Here is a 25347-nt window from a genome sequence, read left to right as displayed (position 1 = left end):
TCCCCACCGTGCTGTCTGACAGCTTCTCCCCATGGTTGGGGGAGGCAGCTGCTCTTTTCTAGTTTGGCCCAGAGTGCCAGCAGCCAACCCCCCAGGAGGGCAGATGCACTCAGGGCCTTGACAGCAGTTACTTGCTGCATTAGTTGTACTGAACCTCTGTTCCCAAATCCTGAGATTTAAAGTAAACAAGTGAGAAGAATGAATGTCAGGCTTTTCGAAAGAGCACCATGAGTTTGTGCCTTTTGCTTTCACTTTCTGAACCTTTTCTGCCACGACTCTGAAAAACAAAAATCAGCTGTCCTTTTTGCATAACCACATGGCTTCTAAAGCTGGGCCTTAATGTACTGCTAGATATCATGTAATTGTTCTTAACATCAGCCTTATGGTAAGGATAGAAAAAATGGGTTAGACAGGCTGAGGGTCTGGGTTGAGTTGTGTGGAAAGCTGAAGCAATTTGTTTTTTGATTTATTTTTCCAACCTGTAGCACTGATCAAGTACTTCTCACTGTCCCTAGCAGGTCTGATCCCTGGCATGAGAAGAAATCATAGTCCCTGGCATGAGAAGAAAACATAGTTTAGGTGTACAGAAAATTCTTGGAGTTTGCAGAGTTACTGGATTAGAAGTGATTCCATTCCTATTTTTAGAAGACAGAGAAAGGATTCAAACCTGGAGTCTCTCAAGACACAGCCTGGTTTCACAGGCAGTAACTCTGCCTCTGAAAGCAAAGACCGTTCTTTCCTATTAAGTATCTCATGAAGCTTTTCCTTCTTCATGATGATAGCCTGTTGGTCTGCAGTTGAGGTACAGAATTTACTATAGGTCCGGGACCTTCTCGTTTTGTGTTTGTACAACATTAGCCAGGAAGGTCTGTGTGTGAGGCAGAGCTCTCGAGGCATTACTTGGATATTAGCCATAAAAATGCATGCCCTGCAGAGGCCAGAATCCAGCTTCTGTCTCACTTGAGCAGTGCAATAGGGAGATGTTCGAAAGCCAGTTTATGTGCACATATTAATAATCTTACTCTGCGGAATTAAAGATTTGGTCAAATATCCCAGAATAACTCTTGTGTGGGATAGCCAGGGTGCTGCAGCCCAAAGTGAGCTGTATTTCTGTGATGATCTGAGTAATCTGTGACATTCATTTGGAGAACGCCAGCTAGCATTGAAACATGGTCTGTTGTAACTAGGAGAAAAAGATCCATGGCTGTTATTACTTTCTTCTGCTGCAGGGATGAAACAGGATGTGCCTGTGCGTACAGAGACAGAACAAACCAGCCTCGAGAATCTGACCATCGCTGGCTAGCAGAAGCCTAGATCCCAACTCTGCAAACTGGTTTGCCATCTCCTCCACTGTGGCAGTTCTCTAGCAATCACAGTGAGTACTACTATGCTTACCTTCACATCTGTGAAATTAAGGTATCAGTTCTCCATTCTTCTCTTATCACAGGTATCCTACCATGAATACCTCAGTCTCGACTGCAGTGGGGCATAGGTTGTCCTTAGCTTACTATATTGTTTTGACCAAATGACATTCTGTAATCTCATGTGCTCTGTGGGAAGCTGTTGTGTAAAGCGAGACTATTTCCGGATATGTAGTAATGTTTCTGATAAATGTTCCATATTGCATGCTCTGGTTCATGATTTATACCCTTTAGTGGTAATCGGGGAAGGGGCATTTCCTTTCTTTGCTCGCCTGGAGACAAAGAGGTGCTGGAGTTACAAAATGTTTGGCTTTCCTTTTAGTTACTGCAGTAATAATAATTCTTTCACATGCTAGTGCTTAGGCCTCAAAACCTTTCCGGGTGCTGTAAGAAAATATTAGAATCCAGTAGAGCAGACTGCTGCAGTATATGTGGGCCTGAGTGCATTTGGCTGGCAAGTTTTAGGGGAAGAAAGGACAGTCTTGCTGCTTGGGCCCTGGACAGGTGGGTCTGAATTAAGTCCTGCCTTTATACAAACTCTCTGATTAACTTTGCTCATGTGTCTTTTAATTTCTTAAAGCCCTGGTAACTGGAGGCCTTTTCTTATAAGGGAAGGTGAATTGAAGTGTGATGGTGACACACTTGGGATATATAGGTTTGTTCTGTTTGACAAGCATATGAAAGCCCTTTATTAGTGGTGTGCATTTCTCAGAGGACTGGTGAAAGAAAGAATACATGATTGTGACAAGAGATGTGGGTAGTAAATAAGTGATCTCTTGCTATGCTTGTCCCTGCCTGATGGACTTCTGGGTTATGCAGGATTCAGAGCTAAGTCAGGGCTGGTTTGCAGAAGGACAGTGGTCCCTGGCAGTCACATCTGGAAGCCAACCTGCAAGCTAAGATTCCCGTGTGTGTGCTCTCCATCTGTCACTCACCATGTCACATGTGTTAAGCCTGAAAAGTCACAAACCAAGTACTCACCTACCCTCCAAGAACTAGGTTGTTACTGGTGTTTAAATAATGCCCATGAAAATCAAGAGGCATAAGGCATAAGCTTCTGCAAAACTTGAGGCCTGGATCCTCTTTGAAGCCAACAGCAGAGAGACAAATAAGCACTTCTGAAAATCTTGCTGAGTATCTTAGGAACCTTGCTGAACCCCAATTCCTTTTCCCCAGGGAATTATACACAAAAATCTCACTACCCAAATAATGCTCAAATTAAAACTTTCTTGATCTCAGTCCCATCACAGAGGTGCCCACACAGCGGTGGCTCTACAGCAGCCATCTGTTCCAGCTCCATTAACCGGCAGCAATGGTCATATGAATAATAGTTGCTGTAACATCTTAGCTAAATAAATCACATTGTCTCCCACCCCATGCACAGGGATAGCATCTGCTCTTCCTTTGCCTATGAGATGGGACTTTGTGTGCCAGTACGTTTCCCGCAAGTGACCTCCTCAGCAGCCATGAGAGACTCTTCACTTACCCTGCTGGCCAGGCAAAATCCTAGCTGCTGCGCCCCCTTTTTACAGTGACAGAAACTGGACTGAGCAGCTTTACCTACCCATGAAACACCCAGGTCCCACATTCATCCGCCTTCGTGATGTAATTTTCAGGCAGTAGCCCAGAACAGCCAGTTGCAAGGGAAATGCCATAAATCCAGCCCTCACTTGTACTCGTTTGTTCCACTGGGGACATGAAAATAAAATCCCCTGGGACCAGCTCGAGTTCATCATCGTTCTGGGGGGTGTAAGGATAGATCACTTGCAGAGTCTGGTGGAGAAAAAGAAGCACAAATGAATGAAAGTATTGTTAATGAAAGGAAACCTTTAGCAGAGTGGGGCAGGAACACTTCCATAGCAGACCTTTAAACTTTCCAAGGTGTAAACAGCTCTCCTTATAATGCATCACTTTGTGCATTATCCAGGAAGGCTTTAACTCTGGAGAATTCCTGCCACTTCCCACTCCTTGCTGTTGGAAAGTTTTCTTGGTATTTACTCTCTCTTCCTTCTTTGATTCCAGTCATGACTTTGATAACCAGGATGGAAAGGAGGGGATGATTATTTAGGTTGAGCAAAAACATAAGCATGTGCCTAAATTTAAGTATCCTATTAAAAATGTAACCATATGGTTAAGGAGACGTGGAATTTACACAGTTCTGGTGGTCAGGGACCATTGTTGATGTACCCGCTTGTGCTTGAACTAAAGAGTGGTTGTCTGTGTTGCTGCTGCTTTTGAAGTCAAGGCAGGGACACTGTCATTGGGTAACATTTCTGAATCTATGATATCTTGCTGTCAAAACTATTCATGAGAACACACTAAAAAACACAGGCAATGAGAAATACCGGGATGTGACCACCTTGTTTTCTTTGTATTTCCTAAAATAAACAGGGTTAGGTTAAAAGGTGGGGGAAAGATCAGTGAATATAATTCTGCAATCTTCTCTTCATTGAAGCATGAGGAACCCACAGGTATTAAAAGTCTATGAAAATGTTCCTTGGAAATGTTTACAGCAGTCCCCCATTTAAAAGGAGAACAAACATGTTCTTGTCCCTGGGCAAGTCTAACTTCTGCAGTGGCATCATGCAAAGAAAAACCATGATCTTCTGAGCAGCTCTGATCTCCTGATGGTGTCAGCCCATTTGCTCACTAATCCTCCTAGACTGTTCATGATATCTTCAAAGGAAGACGGAAACTAGTCTCTGTCACCTGATATCACAAGGCTAAAGCTTTCACACATGGCTGCCTAAAGTTAGATATGCAAAAATGTGAGCTGATTTTCATCAGCTACTCCCTTTGCAATCGATGAGAGTGTTGACTACTTGCAGCATCTGGAGGACAACATGACTCTAGATGGGCATGGAGGCTGTCACACATGAGACGTATGGCCTGGGCTGGGCTTGAATGCTGCATGTGAGACACTTCAGCTCTCCAGAAGCTTTGGCGGTCAGTTTACTCCTTGGCGTATTGTATGCTGGACTAAAATCACTTTTTCTCAGTCTGCCACCGACTCTGTGCATTTGATTTTGAACGAGGCATTTTGGTGGGATTAATCACCCCAATCTTAGGAGTCTAGTTAGCCATCTGAGCCAGAGCAGGCCCCTTCTGGAGGTTCCCTCCTCCAAAAATTGATTCATCTCATCCTGAGATAGAGATCTTAGATGGGTCAGATGACTCACTTTCTGGCGTTGTCTGCTTCTCTCTACTGACTTCAAATGGAGCCTCAGGTGACTGACACAGACTCAGATGTCTAACTTGAGGATATTTACAGAGAGGTGAGGTGAATCTCGCCTGTAGTTTCTCTGTCCCCAAGCTTTCAGTCTGTAAAATGGAGGTAATTTTTTTTTCTATATATTGTGTTGGACAATGACAGTATTAAGAATAATACAGTCAGACAATTATATACTGCAGCCATAGACTCCATGAGTAGTTGAAGTATATATGCCGTAAGGGTAAACTTTTCTTAAATGATGAGACTGAATGCTATGAGTAATAATAACGTCAGGTCTGTACAGAGAGATGGCCAGCCTTCAGCTTAAGGTACTGGCCTGATTCTTGAGAGATCAGACCAACTTATATTGAGCTAACAGGAGAGTCACTGGTAGAATTAATTAATCCAGCAGGAAGAAAAAAATTGTTCCTGCAAGAAGCGAGACTGATGATATGGCAAGTCTAGACAGTGTGAGTAAAAAGTACAAAAAGGGAAGATAGTCTGTTGGTTAAAATGATTGGTGGGATGTGGGAGATAAATGTTCTGAGTCCCCTTGCGGGACCTGAGGCAAATTCCCTAGTGTCTGTATAGCCTGCACTGTGTGTCTGTACAGCACTTGGCACAGGGAAACCCTGATTCAGCTTGCAGCTTGTAAGCACTGTTGAGCCGCAAAGGCAACTAAAACAGTCAGCAATTCTGCTGGATCCTCCTTTTTTTTTTTTTTTTTTTTTTTTGATTTTTGGACTGAAACAAACTCCAGAAATTACCTCGTGATTAACAAAGCGTATATCTCGGGAGAATATCGCAGCAACCCAGTCACAGCCTAGCTTGACATCGATGTTCTGTGCTAACTTCTCCAGCGTGGGCAGGTGGCTGGCTTGGAAGTGATACGCTAGTGTCACATGGAGCTGCTTCTTATGGGGCTCTACGTGAACATCTGCAATAAGAAAGATGTCAGTTAACAACTGACTGTCAGGATTAGCAGCAGTCTCTCCCCTTCTTTTTGAAGGCATAAAAATGTCTATCACCTCTGAACAGGAGCAGTTAGTAGAACTCTTCAGATAGCTTAAGTAGAACAAAGGCCAGTTTCTAAGAAGACTTTGGGGAAGTCAAACTTGAGTTCCTTATGTATGGCGTAGCTTGGATCAAATTACTAGAGATTTGTGGTCTGATTCAGCCTTTAGTCACACCGGGGTGATAGTCAGGACATCCTTGCCAAACTGCCAAAACTTGTTTAAATTCAGCAAACAAGGGGTTTCTGCATGGTGAGATAACAATTACTGTAATTTTGAACCCACAGGGTCCTCTGCTAAATACTTTTCCAGGTATGTGATAGCCTTCCTCTTTCATTAGGAGCTGAGGATCTCTCCAAAATAAGCAAGTAAAAATGCATAATTTTTCCTCTCCCTTCTCTGTTCATTCTCCTGTACTGGCTGTTACAAAGCCATGGAATTTACAGGTTCATGCAGGTTGATCACAATTTTTACTTGGACGTTAGCTGGATTACTGGTTCACCCACCAAGTATGAGGTATTACAAAACTGTTTAAATTGAAATTGATAAGATAGTGATTCAAACTGATCCTGCAGAGAGAGAACCTATATTAGGGAAAGATTTAAGAAAGCAGAAAAGTGAAAGTATGTAAAATGTTGGAACTGTTCCAGCAGACATGGAAATCACGGGATTCATTGTTTGTGTGTAATTTATCCTTGCTTATTCAACCAAAAATTGCAATTAAATTTGACTATTTATTCAGTCAAAATTGCAGCTATTCAGAGACTTGGCTCTAACTGCCAGCCATGGGATAGCTTTTCAAAATCATCCATCTTGTTTTTGATCAGCAAGAAAAAATATTCTCTGGATTTCTGAAAAAGCCCCAGAGACTTCAATGTGATAACCTGACCAAACTGTGGACTGCAATGCAGCAATCAGCTTCCCCCCTAAGAACCAACCAATTTGGTCCTAGTTGCAACAATCTCAGGGGGAGAAGTTTGCTGGAAGCTGTTGATGCTTCTTCTGATCAGCATTTTGGGGTGAGAACTGCCCCCTCTAACTGTGTTGGTATGGAGGGTACATCGACACTGTTCAGGGGGAAAACTGTACTGTTCTCACATGGCTGCAGCGCTTCTTGGACCCAGCTAATATCTCTGTGCTTGTTGCTGCCTTCCAAAATGTGCATTTTTAAAGATAACAGCCATTTCCTCCCTTTTTTGAAGGGAAGAAAACTTCTAGGTCACTGTCAGCTAAACACAGTGCGTTACAGAGGTGTAGTGAACCTATGACACATCCGTGTCACTTGTTCTGAACCCAGGGCAGAGACTTGTAGCTGTTCTACATGGTGTTAAGGGGTGCCTGTCTAGCATGGAAACACGCCTGGGGCTGCTCTGTCTTGATGCACTTTAACTCCAAGATAAGCCTGTGAAAATGAAGGACTAAATTTGTTGTGCTGTGACTAGTCCAGGCTGCGTGCAACAGTGACTGAGGGTGGGAGGATTAGTCAAGGAGCTGTTATAGTGCTCCAGTGCTCTGTTCTGACTTGCGAGTTTGGAGGCAATCAGAGGACACCCTGAGAGCCAGTTCAGCAGCGGAGACTGTCAGAGCACAGTGTGTTTTGGTTATCTTCCCTTTCCCTGTTCATTATGCGTTCCCTCCACAAGAAATGGTAGGGGATCAGATAAAGGAGCCAGTTTTCTTGGTACTGAGAGACTTGACTGAGAGCTATTTGTAAAGGTTCCTGTCTCCGTTGTCAGGACATTTTGGGTCTTCTCACAGAGCCCTGTTTACATCTCAGAAATTCGGTGAAAGACCAAATACAGCCTTTATATTGCAGAGGAAAGTTTTGTGACAGAGTGGCCTGAGGTAGTGAGTTGAGCAGGAAATGCTAAGCCTCATAGACAGAGCGTCTATCTGAAAGGTTAAGGAACCGCCAAATGTCAACTTCCCTTTCAGGAGATAACACTTGAGAGTAAGTGTGAGGTGATCTTTGAACTGAAGAAGCACAGAAAACCAAAGCACTCACTGGGGTGTTTCTCTCTCATGTTCTTAGCCTTCAGGCTGCTTTTTAAAAGAATCTTATATAAACTTCATGACCTTTTTTTCCTGATGTCATCAAAGCTTTTGTTTCTGAAAATGCTCCTCAGGTAACTAACAGCGAAGTCAAATCTGTTGCAGAGCAGAACAGTATCTAAGCTGATACCTTATCTGACAGTGGCCAGGGCTAAATAATACAAGGGATTTCTTCTTCAAGCATGAAGCTGATTCCTCCCTCATCCAGCATTGAACAGTGTTTGCAGAGATATATATTCCCTAACCAGGCTGCAGACCGAGGAAGGTGCCACAACATCTCGCCTATTGCAAGTGTCTGAGTAGTGCCCTTGGCTTTGCTGAGTTTGGCCTACCATTATTTACCTCCTTTCCAGATACAAACAACCCTGAAAGTCCCTACTCTTAACCTTTTCTCTAGCCTGCAAGTACCACTGCTTTTCTATGGGCAGTCCTAACATTCAAATTCCTGTGGGTACTTACTTGATCTGATACTATCCGCTTGCATAGTCATGGTGAAATGTTAGGCCTACCATAGATAAGGCGGCAAGGAAGATGACCTTTGAATTGGCTACTGAGAGAGAAGTGCAGGGTTTAATAAAATGTAGCGTTGCAGTCCCTAGTATCTCAAATTAAATTAGACAGGTGGACAAAGACTGGTATTTGTTGTGCAACTGGTCATTTAAAAGTGCTTTTTTATGATAAGTCACTTTCATGGCATGAATAAAATATCTCGACGCATGGAGAATGCAGCTGATTGTAAGAAGAGTAATTATTTTTTTGATGTGGCAGAGACTAATTTAACATGAGTAAAAGGAGCATTATGACACAGATGTTTACTGTGTAATTCATGACCAATGTGCTTCAGCCTGGCTTGGGAATATTTCTTCTAGAAAGAAAATTGTTCATTTTCTGTTCTCCCTTCTTCTTTCTTAGAATCAGATTGTTAGGAGAGCCACTTCTGGTGAGATTATTTCTCGGTGAGGAGCATTTCTTGGAACTTTGCTGAGGCTGTTCCATTTGCACCTCTTTGCAAGGGTACGATAGACAAGCCCTGACCAAGCTGTGAACATTTAGCGGTTGCCTGCATTGCCACTCACCTGCTTTAGAAGCAGCCTCTGCAGCAAAGTCTGCAGCAAACTTCTTGAGCACCTCAGCACTTTCTTCCTTGACAAAAAGCCCAATGAAGTTTGAGGACGTGTAGAGCTCCAAAGGCAGAGGGGCAGGGAATTTGCATTTCCATCGCATCACAGTGGCCTGCAGAGCTTCGGTGAGAGCATCGACCTTGCTGTCTTCACACTGCCAAAAGAAGCGGGACAGGCATTTCTCAGGTGGAGAAGAATTGTTCCTTACACCTCTACTTAGCTCTAGTGCACTCAGTAGAGAAATGGTAGGCTTGGGAGGGTGGGCATGAAAGGTCCCCTTTTCCTATCACGCAGTGTGAAAAAGCACAGGGGAGAAATAGGTACCTTTAGAAGTCATTTGCTCATCCCTTGTCCTAAAAGCAGGATCGGCTACCCCTAAGTAACCTTCCTAACCTCACCCCGCCATGCTGTCTATTCTCATGCTGATGATCACTTGAGATTATGAGAATTTGGTCTTCTGCTGTTCTTTCCTGAAAACAACTTGCTTAAAAAACAATTACCTTCTCAACAAGCCCAGGCATCAGGCAGTTCTAGTAATAACCCCCCATGAACTCCCAAGCACAAAGCCTTCTCCAGCGACTGGATGACGTATGTAACACATCCAGTCTGAACCTGGCAAGGGCTGCTCATGAATGCATGCATAAAAGCAATAGAAAGAGGAGTTCAGGTTTACCATAAAGAACTGGCAAAGGGTGATGTGTGGGAAAATGTTATGAGCTTTGTTCTTCCCACAGATCTGTTTTGACTGTTGCCAGAATTCAGACAGCTTCTGAGCCAAGGGCCCGGTGGGGCGCAGGTAAAGGACGTACTCCCGAGGCAGGGTGTCATCAAGGAATGGGTCACCCACATGGGAGAACAGCCTGAGAAAGAGAAAGTAGTGTCAGATTGACATTTAGAGATGCATTTTTTTTGCAGCAAAATCAGCTTTCTCTGTCCTCATTGCCTTTCTTCTACCCTGTATCAAAAAGTCGGCTCTGGCAGGTCAGGAGGAGAGATGGCAGTGTCACTTGCAGCCCATTATCACTACTAACCGATGTGAAAAATTGGTTTCAAGTTTCAGACTGAGAGTCTGAAGATCTAACTTGGGTCACTCGCTCTCAGTTTTCTGTTTAGGCAGTGGGGTGGAGAGTATAATAGTTTCTTTCTCTCACCTTTTTTGGCTATTACTTGAGATCACAAACTCTCCCAGATGAGGCTTCTCTCTTGATTGCTTTTTTGCAACACTTAAATAACAGGTCACTAATTTTGCTAGTGTTTTTCAGGTATTCCCTCCATTTAAACAAATAACACAGCTTCTGTAATAACATTTCACATTCTAATGGCTGATATCTTAAAGACATAAAATTCACTGATTCTTTTATTTTTCTTTTAATATTTATTACTTCATACCAACCAGTCGCATGCTGCTTGAACACTTCTTCCACCTGTGGATGCCAGTGCTTTTTGTCTGAGGAGAGGGCAAAATAAAAAGAAAAGAATATTTCAGTGTTACTGGATTAGATGGATATAGTTGTATCTACTACTTTAACCAAGCAAGACAGACATCTTTAACCTCACATTAATTAAGAGTGAAGTTCTACCTTAATTCCTTCTAAATCGGATTATATATTATGAATACTTACACAAAAGTTATGAGTCAAATTTTGGGGTGAAGCCTGGCTTAGTTAAAGTAATTACAGCCATACACCTGCCTGCTGTATTGAAGCCGTAATAGGCAGTGGCAAAGAAAAAGAGTAATTTATTCCCTAAGTCCATGTTGGATAGGATAAGAAGGAATAAGCCTAAATTCTAGCAAGAAAGATTTAGGTTTAGAAAGTAGGTGACAGTTCATAAGATCTTGTGTAGTGAAACGCTAGATTAAGCTGCTTGGGGAGGGAGAGGGGGGAGTTTTCACCCACAGAGGTCTTTGGGAAGAAGTTAGGACACGTGTTTGTGAGGAGTGCCGTGGCCACACCAGTTCCTGCAGAAACGAGCCTCAGCAAACTCAAAAGATATCTAAGTCAGTAGCTCTGTAAAATATCAGTGAGCTGGGGGGGGATGACTCTCAGGTGAAGGAACTTCCCCTACAAAGCAGAAATGTCAGGACTATAGCAGAATTGTTCCTGTAGTCCCATGTTAACTCTCAGCAGATCTGAGCTCTGGCTAGCTCATGTTTTTTGGAAGTCCTAGCTCCAGGAGCCAGGCTGTTACCTGGGAATCCCAGCCATGGCTGGAAGAGAGTCCAAGGTTTATAGCAAGTGTAGTTGAAGAGAAAAACCTGAATGTATAAACCAAGCATGTCCTGTGGTGTGAACCTAGTCCTGTGTTTATTTAGCCTAATTCAGGATTGTTTTTTGCTGATCTGATTGTGGGGTGAGGGACTGGCTCGTGATTTTCAGAAGCTTGCAGTTGGCAACACTACAGCCATGTTATTTCCTCATAGTGCGAGGAGCCAGTGTCCCTGAGCTCTGTGGGGCCTTGTTGAGGAAAAGCTGTGCTGGTGTGTTTAGAAGCCTAAGCAATACACTTTCCAGAGTGATCTCCTCTACCCTGTGGCTGCCTCTCACACATGCCACCTGTCCAATCCATGTCTTTTATGAACAGAACTTCTTTAAGGGGAAACCAGTACAGTACCCTAAACCATTTGAGGGACAAAGTCATGCAACCTGTTCAGTCAAAGTATGAGATATGAACCTCTGTTTTTTTCCTGGCTTGGCCTGGTGTTTTTCTGAATAGTGAAACACCTTATTTCAGACCCCTAGTTATTAGCATTTAATGATTATTTACTAGTCACTTGCTCAGCTTGGAAATCAAAAGGTTTAGATCAGAAAGTGCAGACACCTCAGTAGCACTGATGAGAAAAAGTCAGCTGCCACCAGGGGGCATAAGGCAAAGATTTTTCATGTTGGAATAACCTGCCAAAAACTGCTAGCTCTGTTCAGACCTTGCTACGTTGAAAGTACTCTTCTTTTCCCTTCTTCCCTTCGAGATGCCTTTTCATTCCAGCTAGGAAGACTGAAGTCTTCTGTGAAGCAAGTTTTTCGGCTACAGAACAAACCAGTGCAGTGGTGTTTAACTTGTAGACACAGTACCTTTCTATCCAAAGAGTGTTTCCCAAATGCTGGACATCAGTGCTGACATGCAGCTGTGGATCAGCTCAGCTTTGTAACACTAGTGGCTGCCAAAATGAGGAATTCACCCAGAATCCAAAAGTCGTAATTATTTATATAGCAAAAATTGTGAATGAGGGAGGCAGAAGGGATAGAAACATTAGGGTCTTGGGGCAAAAGTCAGCCCCTCTGTTCGGCATCAGGAGATAGAATTTCCCATGAACAAATTATTTCATAGCTTCCTGCTTGAGGGAGGAAGGGGAGTATTGCTTTGCCATAAGTGCTACAGGTGTAGTAGGAAGCAGGAGATCAAATTCAACAGGATGATGGTTTAATCTAATTGACAACAGATAACCCCTCAGCACACGCTCATGCAAAATGATGTGGGTAGAGGAAGGTCTGAAGGGCAGAGATTCTGAGAAGAAACCTTTGGAAAAGGCTACAGCAGGATCTCTAGGTAGTTCTCCCACGAAGCTAGAGAAGGGGAAGGGATCCTACACACTAGCAGTGCCAAAGAGAATCTACATCCTACAAACCCACCATACTTCAGTTACCAATGGAGGCATTTTTAACAGCGACAGACAGGGAACACATTCAGCTGCTAGTGTACTTCATACTGAAGGTAAAGACCAGCTGGCTGCCATTCTGTGTGTTAAGCAAGAGCAGAGATACAGTCCAGGGACTGACAAAGGCAACAGCCAGTTTTATTCTCTTGTTGTTCATTTGGCCTAAGCAGCTGCCTCCATTTTGCTCTGTGGGTCACAGTGTGTCTCAGAGCTGCCTGCTGGCTGGTAGCAACAGAAAATCTGACTGAAGACAGGAAGAGTTCTCGTTTGCACCAGCCATGCTCAGCCCAAACCTAATCTTACTAAATATGGTATGTTACAGCTTAATAATAATGTGAAGACTTGCTGACATCTTTAAGCCAGCGAGAATGGGTCTGACCAAAAGGACAGGATCAGTGTATTACACCCTGTATTATCTGCCGCGAGAATATGTTGCTGGGTCAGTTAAAGGAAATGGGTCCAAGTGACTGCAAAAGGGCCAGGAGTCATGACTCCAGGGTCTTACCCGTGGCTCTAGGATTAGGGCAGCTGGGACCCTCCAGCATTCCTTGTTTCTGCCTGTAGCATAGTACATTTAGTGTGCCTCTGTCTCCTGTTCTGTCTGCAGTGATGACTTTGGAAGGCATTCTGATAACCACGCGGGAATATGAAATGTTACCACTTGCTAGTAGACACGTGTTGTTGACTCAGCTGTGTTTCAGCTCTGCTCTTGCTTCCCCACCTCTTGAATATACATATTTTTGTTCATTTTGAGAGTAAGAGGAAGGCAGAAAGATAATGCTGCAAAAAAGGGCTGTCTTGCAAATGTGTGATTATGAAAATACTTCCTCCTGAAGCATTTTGCTGCCCTTATCTGCCAGCATTCATCTGAGATCAGCGGAGTGCTAGTCCAAGCACCTGCTTTCTAGAAGCATGTTTCTCATACGGCCAACATTGTTGTTTGGTCTGTGCTATCTTGCTGACCTTTGCCTAGTCTGCCTCAGATACATTTTGCAAACAGCCACTGCTTTGCTTTGAAAAGTAGTCCTCCAAAAAGCTCTCCCTTTGCTCAGCCTGGGGATCTTCCAGGGAGGTTACTTCTTGAACAGAGCAATGTTCAGCTGCCTCATCTGACTGCCTGGCCATGGATTTTCCCTAGCCCTGTTTCATCCTTCCATTTCTATTACGTTGCCTTTGCCCAGTTCACCTTCCCTCTCGCATAGGTTGTTTACGCTCTTTAAAATGCTATTGAAATTTGACTCTCCTGACCATAGATCTTGCCATTGAAATGTTCTATGTGTTGAATCCAAGGTAGTGAATTAAAAATACACTCGCAGTAAAGCCGTGGCTTTGAAATGAGCAATTTCTACTGTTGCAAAGCGAGGGCAGACAAGCTGGCTCTCACTTACTATTTACTCTTTCCAGACCCCAGAGCAGATCTCTGAAGGAGTCATGCGCAATCTAGCAGGACAGACGGTTCTGCCACCCACCCTTGTTGACTTGTTCGCTTAATGAATTGATGTTTCCTTGGAACAAATAGCACAATAGAGCTCTGTTGGAATTGATTGCAGCTCCCTCTCTGCTGTCTTTGTACTCTCAGGACCCTGAAAGGGCGTTAGAAAACATTAGGCTGGGCTCCATGCACTTTTGTTCATGACTGATTTCAAAAGGTGCCTATCTCCTCCATGGGGACTAGAAACTCCCTTTTCAATTTAATTTTCATTGCTAGGAGGAAATACTGCATAATGCTAACAAAAGCCAAGGTATATTTTTATCATGGGACTTGAAGCTAAAAGACTCTCTTTTTTATTTAGTGCCGAGCACAGTGATGAAGACTGATAGTCTCTAGTTAGTCACAAAATAGGGCATGTGCAGAATCCCTCCCAAATGCCTTTTCTGTACCCACCAGCCAGAACTTAGAGAGGACCATTCCTCCAAGTGCTCCAGCCCCTTGGCCTGATCAAGACCAACCTTTTTAAAGTTGAGTACTTGAAACTAGTCACAGCTACATCTGGACACTTAAAGAAGTGGCCTGATTTTCACAACCACTGAGTGCAGTGGGAGCTGGAAGACTCCCACTGCAGTGGTATGCAGGTATGCAGCTCCTGAGAAAACCAGGTCACTTAATTACATGACTAGCTATGGCTCAGTTTTACTCATGGTGGATAGCAAGTGTTGGCCATATCATTGTGGCTAGCGGTTAAGAAGTGATTTTGTGACACAGATGTACCAGAATGGAAAAAAGTCTGAAAATAACTTGTTTTTCAGAATTCACCAGGCTGCCATCACACATTTCTGGTCAGGCAGCAATTATAGCTGGATTCAGACAGAAGGTGAAAAGCTTTGTGTGACATTGCTAGTTCCTTGAGCAACCCAATTTCTCCATCTCTTAACTGCTGCTGCCTCTGAGATAAAGTACAGGTCATTTATTTAACAGTAGTTAAATAAATACATAATAGCAATTTGGAACAGAAAGTGAGGGAGATACTACATCCAACCGCAGGTCTGGATAGGGAGGATTTACTAGCAGTGTCTTCTAAAAGCACTGCAGGAATTCCAGCCACCGCAAAGAATCATATTTTTTGATTCTTCAGCCTCAAAGGCCTCCCTGTGACACTCTTCAATGTCAAGTCACAAGGAAGGTCTTCCCCTACTAAATCACTAATTAAACAGTATCAAAATATTGCTAGGAAGCCTCCCAGCTAAACATGTGACCCCTAAGCCTGAGGTATTACAGCAGAACTAGTGTTACTGCCCTGGAATCCATATTAATGAGTAAAATGGTGCCCATTTTAACCCGAGCCCACTTCATGGAAGTGCACACAGCTCTGCATGCCACAGAACTTAACTCGTTACTGTTGAAGAATTTTTGGCTTCCTGCAATTTGAGAGTAGAAAAAAAAAAAGCAACAGGGGAATGCCAATGCAGCTTGAGGAAATATTTATCAATAAAGTATACTGGCAAAATCCCATTTGCTTCAGAGGAAATGATTGTAATCGGGAATGATGCATTAACCATAAAGAAAGCCTTCGGTCTCAGTAGGACCACATAGAAATCCTTCTTCTCTAATTGCTCAGCTTTTTTATTCTAGTCCAATTCAAAAAAAAAAAGGAGGGTGTGTATCGCTTCCAATGGTACAGTAAGGTGCAGATTAATGAACTACCACATGGAAAAGTTAATAGTACAAGAGCCAGGGACTGGGAAGGACTACTGTGAGATATTTCTTTTCTGTACCTGCATTGCATTTTATTGGTTAAAAGTATGCAATGGGAGAGATCTCTGGCTGATGTGCAAGGCACTGGGATGAGATGGGGAAGATCAGTACTTGTTCTCCCCCACAGATTCTGTGCATGACCCTGGACTGGGGGCAAAGCCATGCACTAAGGCTGTGCAGGGCTCTGAGTCTCCATCCTGGGCAAGTCTTAGCTGCAGTGGCTGGAGAGATTAAAGTTGTAAGAGTTGGCTCTTTAGGTACACACAGAGCAGAGATGCTGCTACGGCTGCAGGCAGCCTCCTCTCCACCTCACTCCTCACACATTCGAATACACAAAGGCTGAGTCACACAGCTGGTTTGAACCCTCGGGTCCAGACAGCCTGTTTGTTATCCAGAAGCGATGTTTAATTCCTGTAAAGCTGGCCCCTCTGGCTGCTGTTTAGAACAGAATTTCCCTATTTTCATTGGCTCTGCTCTTGCTGTAATAAGCAGATTCATACCCCGCTGCCAGCACGACTGACCTCCCTACTTAGTAAGAGGCAGCTTGCTCTCCTGTGCATGGCTGCTCACAGAGGCGAGAGAAAATGCTAACAACACTCTCTACCTCAGATCCACCTACGAGTTGTCTTCCTACAGAGGCACCAAGGGATTTGTGAATGAGGAATGGAAGGATGAAGGCAGCCTGTAAAAGAAAGAAAGGGAATGACTATATCTTCCCTTTATTATGTGCCTCGAGCCTAGACAAACTCCTTATCTATGAACAAAACTCCTTGGAGGGATGAATTCATCGTTTCAAGTAGTTCTAAATCTTTGGCCCATAAAATATTTAGCTGTATAAATAAAGATTTGTTGGAAACTGCATTAAACATGATGGAAGAACTTGGCTTTCATCATCATTAGGTTTAGTTTGAAGCTGCCTGACATGGTAAGATAGGAATTACGGATCAGATTTTATGCCAAATTAGGTTGTTTGAAAGGAATGTTGTGAAGTAGAACATTTTTGTTAGGATTATAAAATAGTCACTTTTATTTTTGCTTGCTTATCTATATTTATATTTTTTCAATAGGTATTTATGTAAGTATATATTTAAATAGGTAGGTATATCTATTTAAAATTTATCTTTTTCAGTCGATGTTGATTTATGGTAAAAGAATAGAATCAAAACACTGGCTCACTCCAGGGAATGACAACAGGAAAAAAGGCCTTTTCTAGATGCAGCTCCAGTTGCTGTTTGGAGCATGCTTTTCAGCCCGGGTACAGGATGCAAGCCTAATAGTTAATTACCCCTTTAGCTTACATGTCAGACTCAGCACGGGTACAGAAGGTCCTGAATTCAAATCCTGTCGTATAGCAATATGTGAAGGCAAGCCGTTATAAATTCTTTGCAAACAGTAGATTTCCCATCTTTTTTGTGTATGCTTGTTTCCAAATTATCCATCAAAAGACCTTTACAGATTCCTATATTTTTGCAGTTTCATTACATCGTGTATCCCATTAACAGCACAATAGTGGAACTGTGTCTGTTTTAGGCTTTCAATAAACAATTGCACATTGAAGAACAATTTTGCAAGCAAAATTTCTGTCCATCTAATTGCTTGATTATTTGATATAGGGAAAAATAACCAAATTTCAAATAATTTACTGATTGTCTCAGGAATCGCTTACGTGTTGTACAAGCAAATTTGGTCATGGTGAGGTGTTCTTTCCAGGTGGTCTGAAGTGGGTTATTCAAATATGTTCCTTTGAATACTCAATGCTCAGAATTCAGCTGGTCACCAAAAATCGTGAGATATTGTTTCTGTTCTCATTTGAGTGACCTGGCTTCTATAAATAGGGCTAGGACGTGAAGATATCACTAGGGATTGAGTTCCTGTTTAGGGTGGGGGTTGTGTGTATTCCTTCTCTGCAATTTGAAAAAAAACCCCCAAAACCCAGGTATTTTTGCAAGGAAGAAACCACCCGATTGCAACGTAAGTGTGAGGCAGGAGAAATAATTTTTCTTCCTTTCACTGAGTTTTGGCTCAGTCCTTCAGACATTACCTTAGCTTATTCTTCTGTTGCTTTTCACACATGATGTAGCACGTAAAGTCCTCCTCACGTTTAACTGAGTGACTCTAATTGCAGCTGCATCCTCCGCAAAACAGGAGTTCATTGCTATATGCCGAGATCCACTTAAGAACACACAGTTTGATGCAACGTCCTCAATTTAGGTCAGTGAATGCTGTAAGCGGATCACAGCTATGTAAAGACCTAGGTCTTTTCTGAAGTACAAAACTTTCAGAGGAGTACAGGGAACTGCATGACTGCACAGTGGCTAGAGAGACTGCAAAATTTCAAACTGTGCCATATCCTGTAGGTCACATAAATATTTATAGAAGGTGCCTGACAGCATGATAAGGCTCAGTAGTTCTCTTCCTCCTCCTTCCCAAGTGGTGGCTGCTTACTCCTAATTATTGAATACCAAAGTCAAGTAATAGGAAAGAGAGAGAAATGGGAAACACTGCTAGAAATAAGTCTGGGAAGTGTGCTGTTGTGTATTTCTAGTTTCCATAATTTAAAATGTTCTTCTTTCAGAGGACATTCCAGCTGGCAAACTGCAGTCTGGCCACATGATGATTACAACTATTTTTAAGTGCAAAGAGTGAGGGCCTGAGTGTGTATCTATGTTTTGTGTGTTTGTTCTTTCTTTCTTTCTTAGTTATGTAAGATTTTGAAGGCGGATTTTTTTCCCCTTCTTTAGCACATGTGCACTAAGTCATTCCTTAATCCTCTGCTTAGCCAGCTTGTTAAAGCAAAAAAGAGGGAAGTACAGCCTCATAAAAAGCATCCAGGATAAAGAGAAGAATGTAGCAGCCATTTAACATTTTTAAAGAGATACACAGTTTTAAAAAGAAACAGTATACTACTTTCTTTAAAACAGTAACAGTACAGCATTTTACAGCATGGACTGAGATGTCAGAAGTCTTATGTTCTCAGCTGCTAGCCACTCCACAAGGTCCCTGCATGATGGAGGATGAATGGTGCTCAGGTATTTTGGCTGATTTGGATTGGTCACACACCATCAAAATTCCTCTGTCCTTCTTTTGTCACTTCAACTCTAAAATGAAAATAAAATTCCCTTTGTTTAGCTAGACTGTAAGGTCTTTGAGATAGGGGCTCTCCAGGTACTTACACAACTCGTAGCTCAATAGGCCTCTGAGTAGCTTGGGACCTTTAATGGCTCTTACAAAAATATATAGATATTACCATTATTTGCTTTCAGTCACCACAGTGCCCAGCTCCAAGTGTTAAAAAAAATCATGAGTTTTGCTTAAAGTCATTATATTGTTTTTCTTACCAGTTTTTGTTTTGGATTACACTTGTTGTCTGGCTTCTTAGTTCACTTCCTTAAGCTTTTTTACATATATGTGAATCTAGAAATGTGCTTCCACTCAAATGAAGACTAGCAGTCTCTGAAATAATGTGACTCCTGGAGAGGGAGATTTAAGGAAATGGCATCTCAAAATTCCTTAACAAAGTTGTAAGAGTAGGCAGCACCTCAGCTGGGTGATTCACAAAGGTTCAAAATTTTGCTGCAGAACAAGCACTGGAAAAGAGTGATATGGATAATGAAGATAGCTAATGACTGCCATTGTTAAAGGGTTTGCAGAATTCTGAATATTAGCAAAAATCCTCAAATATTGATAATACAAATAATTTCAAATAGAAGGTGGTTAAAAATGGAGCACATAGAGCAGAGGCTTATCTCCTTCAAATACTTAATTTGAATACTAGCCAGACTGCTGCAGAGTGACCAAGATTTTATTATTCAAATATTTAGTACAGTGCAGGAGAGCAAGAGCTTTTATGCCAGTACTGCTAATACATTTTTAGCTAACCAGGAAGACAATGTCTTTGTAAGGAGCCAAGTTAAAGGTGTAAGTATGCTCAAATGTACCATCTGGAGTTTCAGTGATAGCCAGAAAGGAAGCAGTTGTCATGCTGATTGGAAATAAATAAGTTCCCTCACAGCATTCAAGACAAACATGATGCTTTCTTCCTTCTAACTGTTGTTCTTCCTATACAGAAATGACTTGGAATGGAACAGAGATTTGCTGCATCTCTGTTCTCTGTACCAAGGTCCTGTTATTGCTAGGGCCCTTTTTTCCCCATCACAGGCAGCTTTTAGGCAGAGTGTCGGTCTGCCACAGAGCTTGCCAGAGCGAAAAGATGGGCCAGGTGGTTGGTTGTGGCACTTGGTGCCCTGTGAATGCTGTTCAACACATGAATCACAATTGTCTCTCTGCCACTTCATGTGCACCTGCCTCTCCATCTGTCATCTCTCCTCTTATGCGAGAATTATACAGCTCTTGTGTTTGGTGACTGTCTTTTCATCAGGTATATCTGCAGTGCCTAGAACAGCTCCAGCTGGAATCACTAGGAACTGCTGCCATAAAACTAAGAAATAGTCACAGCAGTGGAGCACGTCACATATACCCTAATTCACAGAAGGGGAGCTAGGATGTGGAGAGACAATGAACTATCTAACATCACAAAGTCACGGAAGAGGGGAAGATTTTTCTGCGGGTGCTCTGACATGCCATGCTCTGCCTGGCTCTGAGGCTCCTCAGAGAGATGTGTACTTGCTGTTGTGCCCCCAGTTCCTTAAGGCAGCCCCACTTTACTCTTTCGTATATAGAATTTTTTATTATTCTTATGCAGATCTTTAGGAAGAAGAGAAAAAACTGCCACAACTAGCACTTTAAAGTGCCAGTGTTAACATTTTCCAGCTTCTTGGGGTTTCAAAACAGGAAGTTTGGGGGCGGTGCAGTTGCACAATTTGCCAGAAAGCTGTTGTTCTATGAAGTCGGTCACACTGGGCTGTACCAGGAACCTCAGTTATACAAGCCACCAAGTCCTTGACTTTCTGGGATGAAGTCTCAATGTGATAGGAGGAGGTTTTGATGCGCTGCTCCCACTGTCAGTAGTAAGAGCCCTGTGGTTTTAGCTCCTCTTGACTGCCAATGGAGCATTGACTTGTACTCCACAGAGATATAGTAAACCAACTATGGGGAAGCCTTCCCAGCCCAACAGAGAGGAAACTGATGAAGATAACATAGGCCAACATCAATATGGCATAGCTAAACACTGAAAACAAAGCATTGAGCTACTCAGTTTGAAGCTTGTGAGGAAGCTTGTGATCCAAACGTCTTTCTAGATCAGAGTCTAGGTCTTTGTATCATGCATTAGAGAGAGAGTCTGAATGTTTGGCTGGGCTTGCTCTGACTTGACAGCAGTGAAATTTGCGCTAAGCTGGCCATGAATGTGCAAACAACAAGCACTTCCAAAGGTTGTTCACAGAAGGTGGAGTGTCAGGCTGGGGCCTGCATAGCCAAACCCATTGCCAAACCATTCACTGTTTCAGTTCATTTCCATCTGGTAGATTTAAGAGAGTATATCACAATTAAATCCATTTGTGAGCTTTACAGTAAGCTTCACAGTAAGGCTTCATGATCCTCACTCTGGCAGTATCTGGAACTTAGTATTAAAGACAATGGTTAATATCAAAGCAATGACATTTTGAGATTAGTCTGAACATCTATATGCCAGAGACAGAAGAGTTAAGACATCCCTATCTGACAGCTGGACTCAGCCAGCTTAATTCTGTATTCCTTGCGCTAGTCAGTTTTTGCATTATTTCCTGCTCTTCAGAGAACCTAGGTATATTCACTCTAACACCTTCTTTTTGTCTCAAGGAGTTATTTTCTCTTCCTTATGGGCAATGTCTGTTTATCATGAGGGAACTTATATGTTGTATGTACAAATGGACTCACAACTTTGCTGAAAAGGCAAACCCCAGAGACAGAAAATGGGAAGTGGATGCCCAGCAAGAAGCTAACCATGATCTCACACCTAAAATAGACTCACACAAAGCAACCAGAAGGAAGTCTAAGAAATTAAGGAAGGTGGAAGGAAGAAGGGTGGGGTGCTCAGATAGTTGGGTTAAAGGCAAAAAGAGAGACTCAAAATAGTCTTCTGCTCTAGACAGCTGTTTAGGAAAATTTTTAAGCCTTGTTGTTTACAGTGGTATCACTATTTCAAAATATTTAAGTAAATATTCCTTTCGTACTGTTTCTTGCCATCTGGGTAGGTTCAAGTTGCATCAGCATTGGTATGGGAGACCTGGGGAAGAAACCCAAAGTGCTGTAGGTAATGGGGGAAAGCAGGGTTAATGAATGAAAGAATAAGGCACACTTCTCACTGACTCAGGGCTGAAACAACACCCTGAAACAGTGTTGGCGGCTGTGAGCATCATGGTACTAGAAGCCCCGTCTTTGGGAAGACACCACATAGAGGTCTCAGTTTCTTACCTCAGAGGTTCTGAAGTATGTGGTTAAACAAGCAAGTTAAAGGTAATGTCAAAGTTTCCATTAGAAAAAAAGAAGTTAGCTAGCAAGCTCTGGTCTGAATTTCAATGGGGGTAACTGTATTTGGTCTCTTTCCAATCCCTCTGTGGTCCTAAACTGCTGTCTGTCTTTGCTAGTTGTGGTGAACTCTCTAACATACTCCTGCAGATCAGAACATCAGGAAAGCTGTGGTAAAATGCAGCTATATCAGACACTTTGGTGTAGATTTTTCCATTATCTCTGCTTTGGTTTGTCTCTTCTATTTCTTGTTGCAAGATGAGTATATTTAGCCAAAAAGTAGATGATTTTGAGTCTTGCACGTGGAAGTAATGTGGGAGATCGAAATCTGAATGAAGTATTACTGTGTTAGTATTCACCTTTTTCCACTTATCCCACTTTACCAACCTCAAGTGGCAGAAACTATAGAAATGCACAGTACAATTATTTTGCTGTTACAAAATTAATTCTAATGAGAAATTTATAACTTGGCCAGGCTTTAAACTGAGATACCAGATTATATATTAAAAATGTCCCTGTAGAGTCCATTTAAGTTATCTGGGATTTTCACATGAGGTCATGGTCTAGCCAAGAGTCTCTGAAAGGTTTAAATATTAACTGTGGAAGGGTTAAAAAAAGCCACATTAAAAATATATATGTTTGAAGTCTAAAAGGGAACAGGAAATGAAGAGCTGTGATAAGGCGAAAAACTGAGAAACACAGAGATAATAAGGATCTGAGAGTGTAATGAGAAAACTTTATCACAGACTGGGAATATTTCTGTGCATACTTTTCTTATAGCCAGTGATGAGCTAGTATACAGTCTTGCCAGTTCTTACCAATGCATATAGTCTTTATTCCTTTATCTGATGATACTGACCTGAACAAGAAAACTCACAAAGCAGAGGCTACTTACAGGACTACTGTTTGCAGAATAAATAAGTGAATTACAAAAAGGAAGATAAAAAAATCAAATCTGGAAGACCTTAGTGAGACCTGGATTCAGTAATCATCCCTATGCCAGGGAGTGCTTATGCATATATTTAGCTTCAAGCATGTACGCAGAGACTTAAGTGAGGTATCAAGCACATGCTAACTGCTCTTCTGCAAAGCATGTGCTGAAACGTTATCCCATAGCAAGGCTTTGGGTACATTCTTTCTTCCAGTGGAATTTCTAGGGATTTCAAAACAAGTGTTTGCCAAGGTAAAAGTAATTTTTTTCACTTCACTGAGGACCTGGGGTTTTGATGCTAACAAGTAACAAATGGATGCGTAGTTGCTAGAGCAGAACTGTACTTATTAGAAAAAAACCCTGACCAATGGTCTGTTAACAACCTTCAGCACAGCACAGCACATCATCCACATGGCCCCACTCTGTGAACACAGGTTGCTGAGGCATCCGGGAATGCAGCTGTCCATGTCGGCCATGGCATTCTCCTTGACCCAGTTCACAGCCCTGAATTAAGGGCTCCCAAATCTAGGGGGTACTGTGATATACTGGTTACTGTAGCACTCAGTTCTCAGCTCTGCTTATGTTTGTGGAGGAATAACTTCACCTTTCTGCACTCTGAGGTGGCTGTTTAACATGCTAAAATGCTCTCTCCAGCTACAATACACTCCAGTGTCAGGCACAGTGGGGTTCAGATCTCAGTAGGGCACAACCACAGTACAGATCATAAAGTATCAGCTCAGCATGTCTCACCCCCAATCACTTCAGTCTCTTCTGAGCTATCTGAGTAAACAGAAGCAGTGTCAGGTCTTAAAAAGTGCTTAGCACACAGTTTCATCTGACCACAAGCAATGGGAATTCCCAGGGGCTAAGCACTGTTGAAAACCTGCCAGCTTTACAGGCCTGGCCATAAAGATGCTCAGCTCCTACATGTTGCATGCCTCTGCACATAGGGAATCCATGTGAACTGAGTGCCACAGTCTGGTTCTGTCTCCTTCCTCCTCTCCCCATTATCATTTTATTTTCTGACAGCTAAGAAGTCAGGTACTGAGAGCAATAGGGAGAAACTCCTGGTTTGTGTTTCCTGGACAAAGCTCATTGTGTTAACCCATACACAAGAGGATCAGAGCCACAGCCTGGCCCGTCTCTTGCTTCTCCTATTTGTGTGCTTGGCCAGTGCGACTACTGATGTTTTGGGATTGCTCAGTCACCTAAAAGCTGGGAGATTTGGGGTTTCTCCTTTGTAAAGAGCTTTGACCATAAGGATTCTCAGATGAGATGTGCTGGCTGAGTATGAACTATTTTTTCTTTGCCTTAACAGTCACCAAAGACAGATAGCACCTCGCCTTAACATTTTCCCAGAAGTTTATCTCCCATGTGGAGGCACACCTCATCCTATTGCTAGGGTTGTGTAGGAGGCCAAGTTTTGGGTGCTTGCCTTGAAGACCTTGTTATCCAGATTGATCTTTTCAGGCAAGTATCGTTAGACAGACAGACCCACATACACACTGCCATCACCTCATTTTCACAGTGTAGATCTCCCCCGCTCTGAAGTTTAAGTACTGATGTGGGGGTGTATTTCTAAAATTATTCACGATGCAAGTGTTTTACAAGTGATCCCCATCTTGCCTATTTCGCATGAGTGTTTGATATCTTGAAAGCACACTAAGAAGTGCAAATTATTTCTTAAATGCAGTTGGAACACTAACAGTATTGCAGCTTTTCTCTCCATCATGCTGACTAGGCAACCTGTTCTGTGCTGTATGTCACTGATCTACTTAGACTGCTTGCTATTCAGACAGCTGTCACTAACAGCAGCATTAGCAAGTGCGGCACGTCAGCAGCGGTACCCAGGGAGAGCATCTTGGAGTGTTGGTACTGCAAAATAATAGCTATGCTTACAACGACCCCCCTCCCTCCGCCCCCCCCCCCACCAGAATGGACTCTTGGGAGCTGAAATAAGAAAGAGCTATAAATTAAATGAGTGATGGGTGCTAAGGGTGGAAAAAGATTGGTTCTAAAGTTCCCTTGTTTTTTAAAGACTATTTTACTGTTCAGGCTTCTATGATCATGGTAGAGTACCCAGACTGACATGAGCTTCCTTCTTGATAAATGTTGAAGAAGTACCTTGTGAAAAGAAGACAAGAAAGGAGAACACCAAATACCAGTTACGAATAATTCCTTGCTGTAGATTTCAGAGAGGCTGATACCAAAGACTGTATGGTAAATCATGCATGTAAAGGATGATATAAGAGGTGGGACAGCCCTCCTGGATTTCACTTTCTCTCCCCCCCCACCCCCCCCAAATCTCATTCTTCTAAGAGGAAGACTCAGTTCAGTGCATTTCG

General features: G+C 42.6%; 1 protein-coding gene across 1 annotated transcript in view; it reads right to left on the bottom strand.

The window, feature by feature from the left end:
- Window positions 1-25347, bottom strand: part of UBASH3B (ubiquitin associated and SH3 domain containing B) — a 76590-nt gene that overhangs the window by 14358 nt on the left and 36885 nt on the right. The window contains exons 2-6 of the mRNA XM_067310110.1: window positions 10212-10265; window positions 9492-9678; window positions 8774-8972; window positions 5400-5569; window positions 2986-3194 (exon numbers count right to left, since the gene is read on the bottom strand). Coding sequence (XP_067166211.1) covers window positions 2986-3194; window positions 5400-5569; window positions 8774-8972; window positions 9492-9678; window positions 10212-10265 — 819 coding nt within the window. The remainder of the gene's footprint in view (window positions 1-2985; window positions 3195-5399; window positions 5570-8773; window positions 8973-9491; window positions 9679-10211; window positions 10266-25347) is intronic.

The sequence above is a fragment of the Apteryx mantelli genome, chromosome 23 (genome assembly GCF_036417845.1).
Source record: "Apteryx mantelli isolate bAptMan1 chromosome 23, bAptMan1.hap1, whole genome shotgun sequence".
Taxonomy (NCBI): Eukaryota; Metazoa; Chordata; class Aves; order Apterygiformes; family Apterygidae; genus Apteryx; species Apteryx mantelli.
The sequence above is the reverse complement of the archived record's forward strand: the minus strand, read 5'-3'. Positions and strand labels throughout refer to the sequence as shown.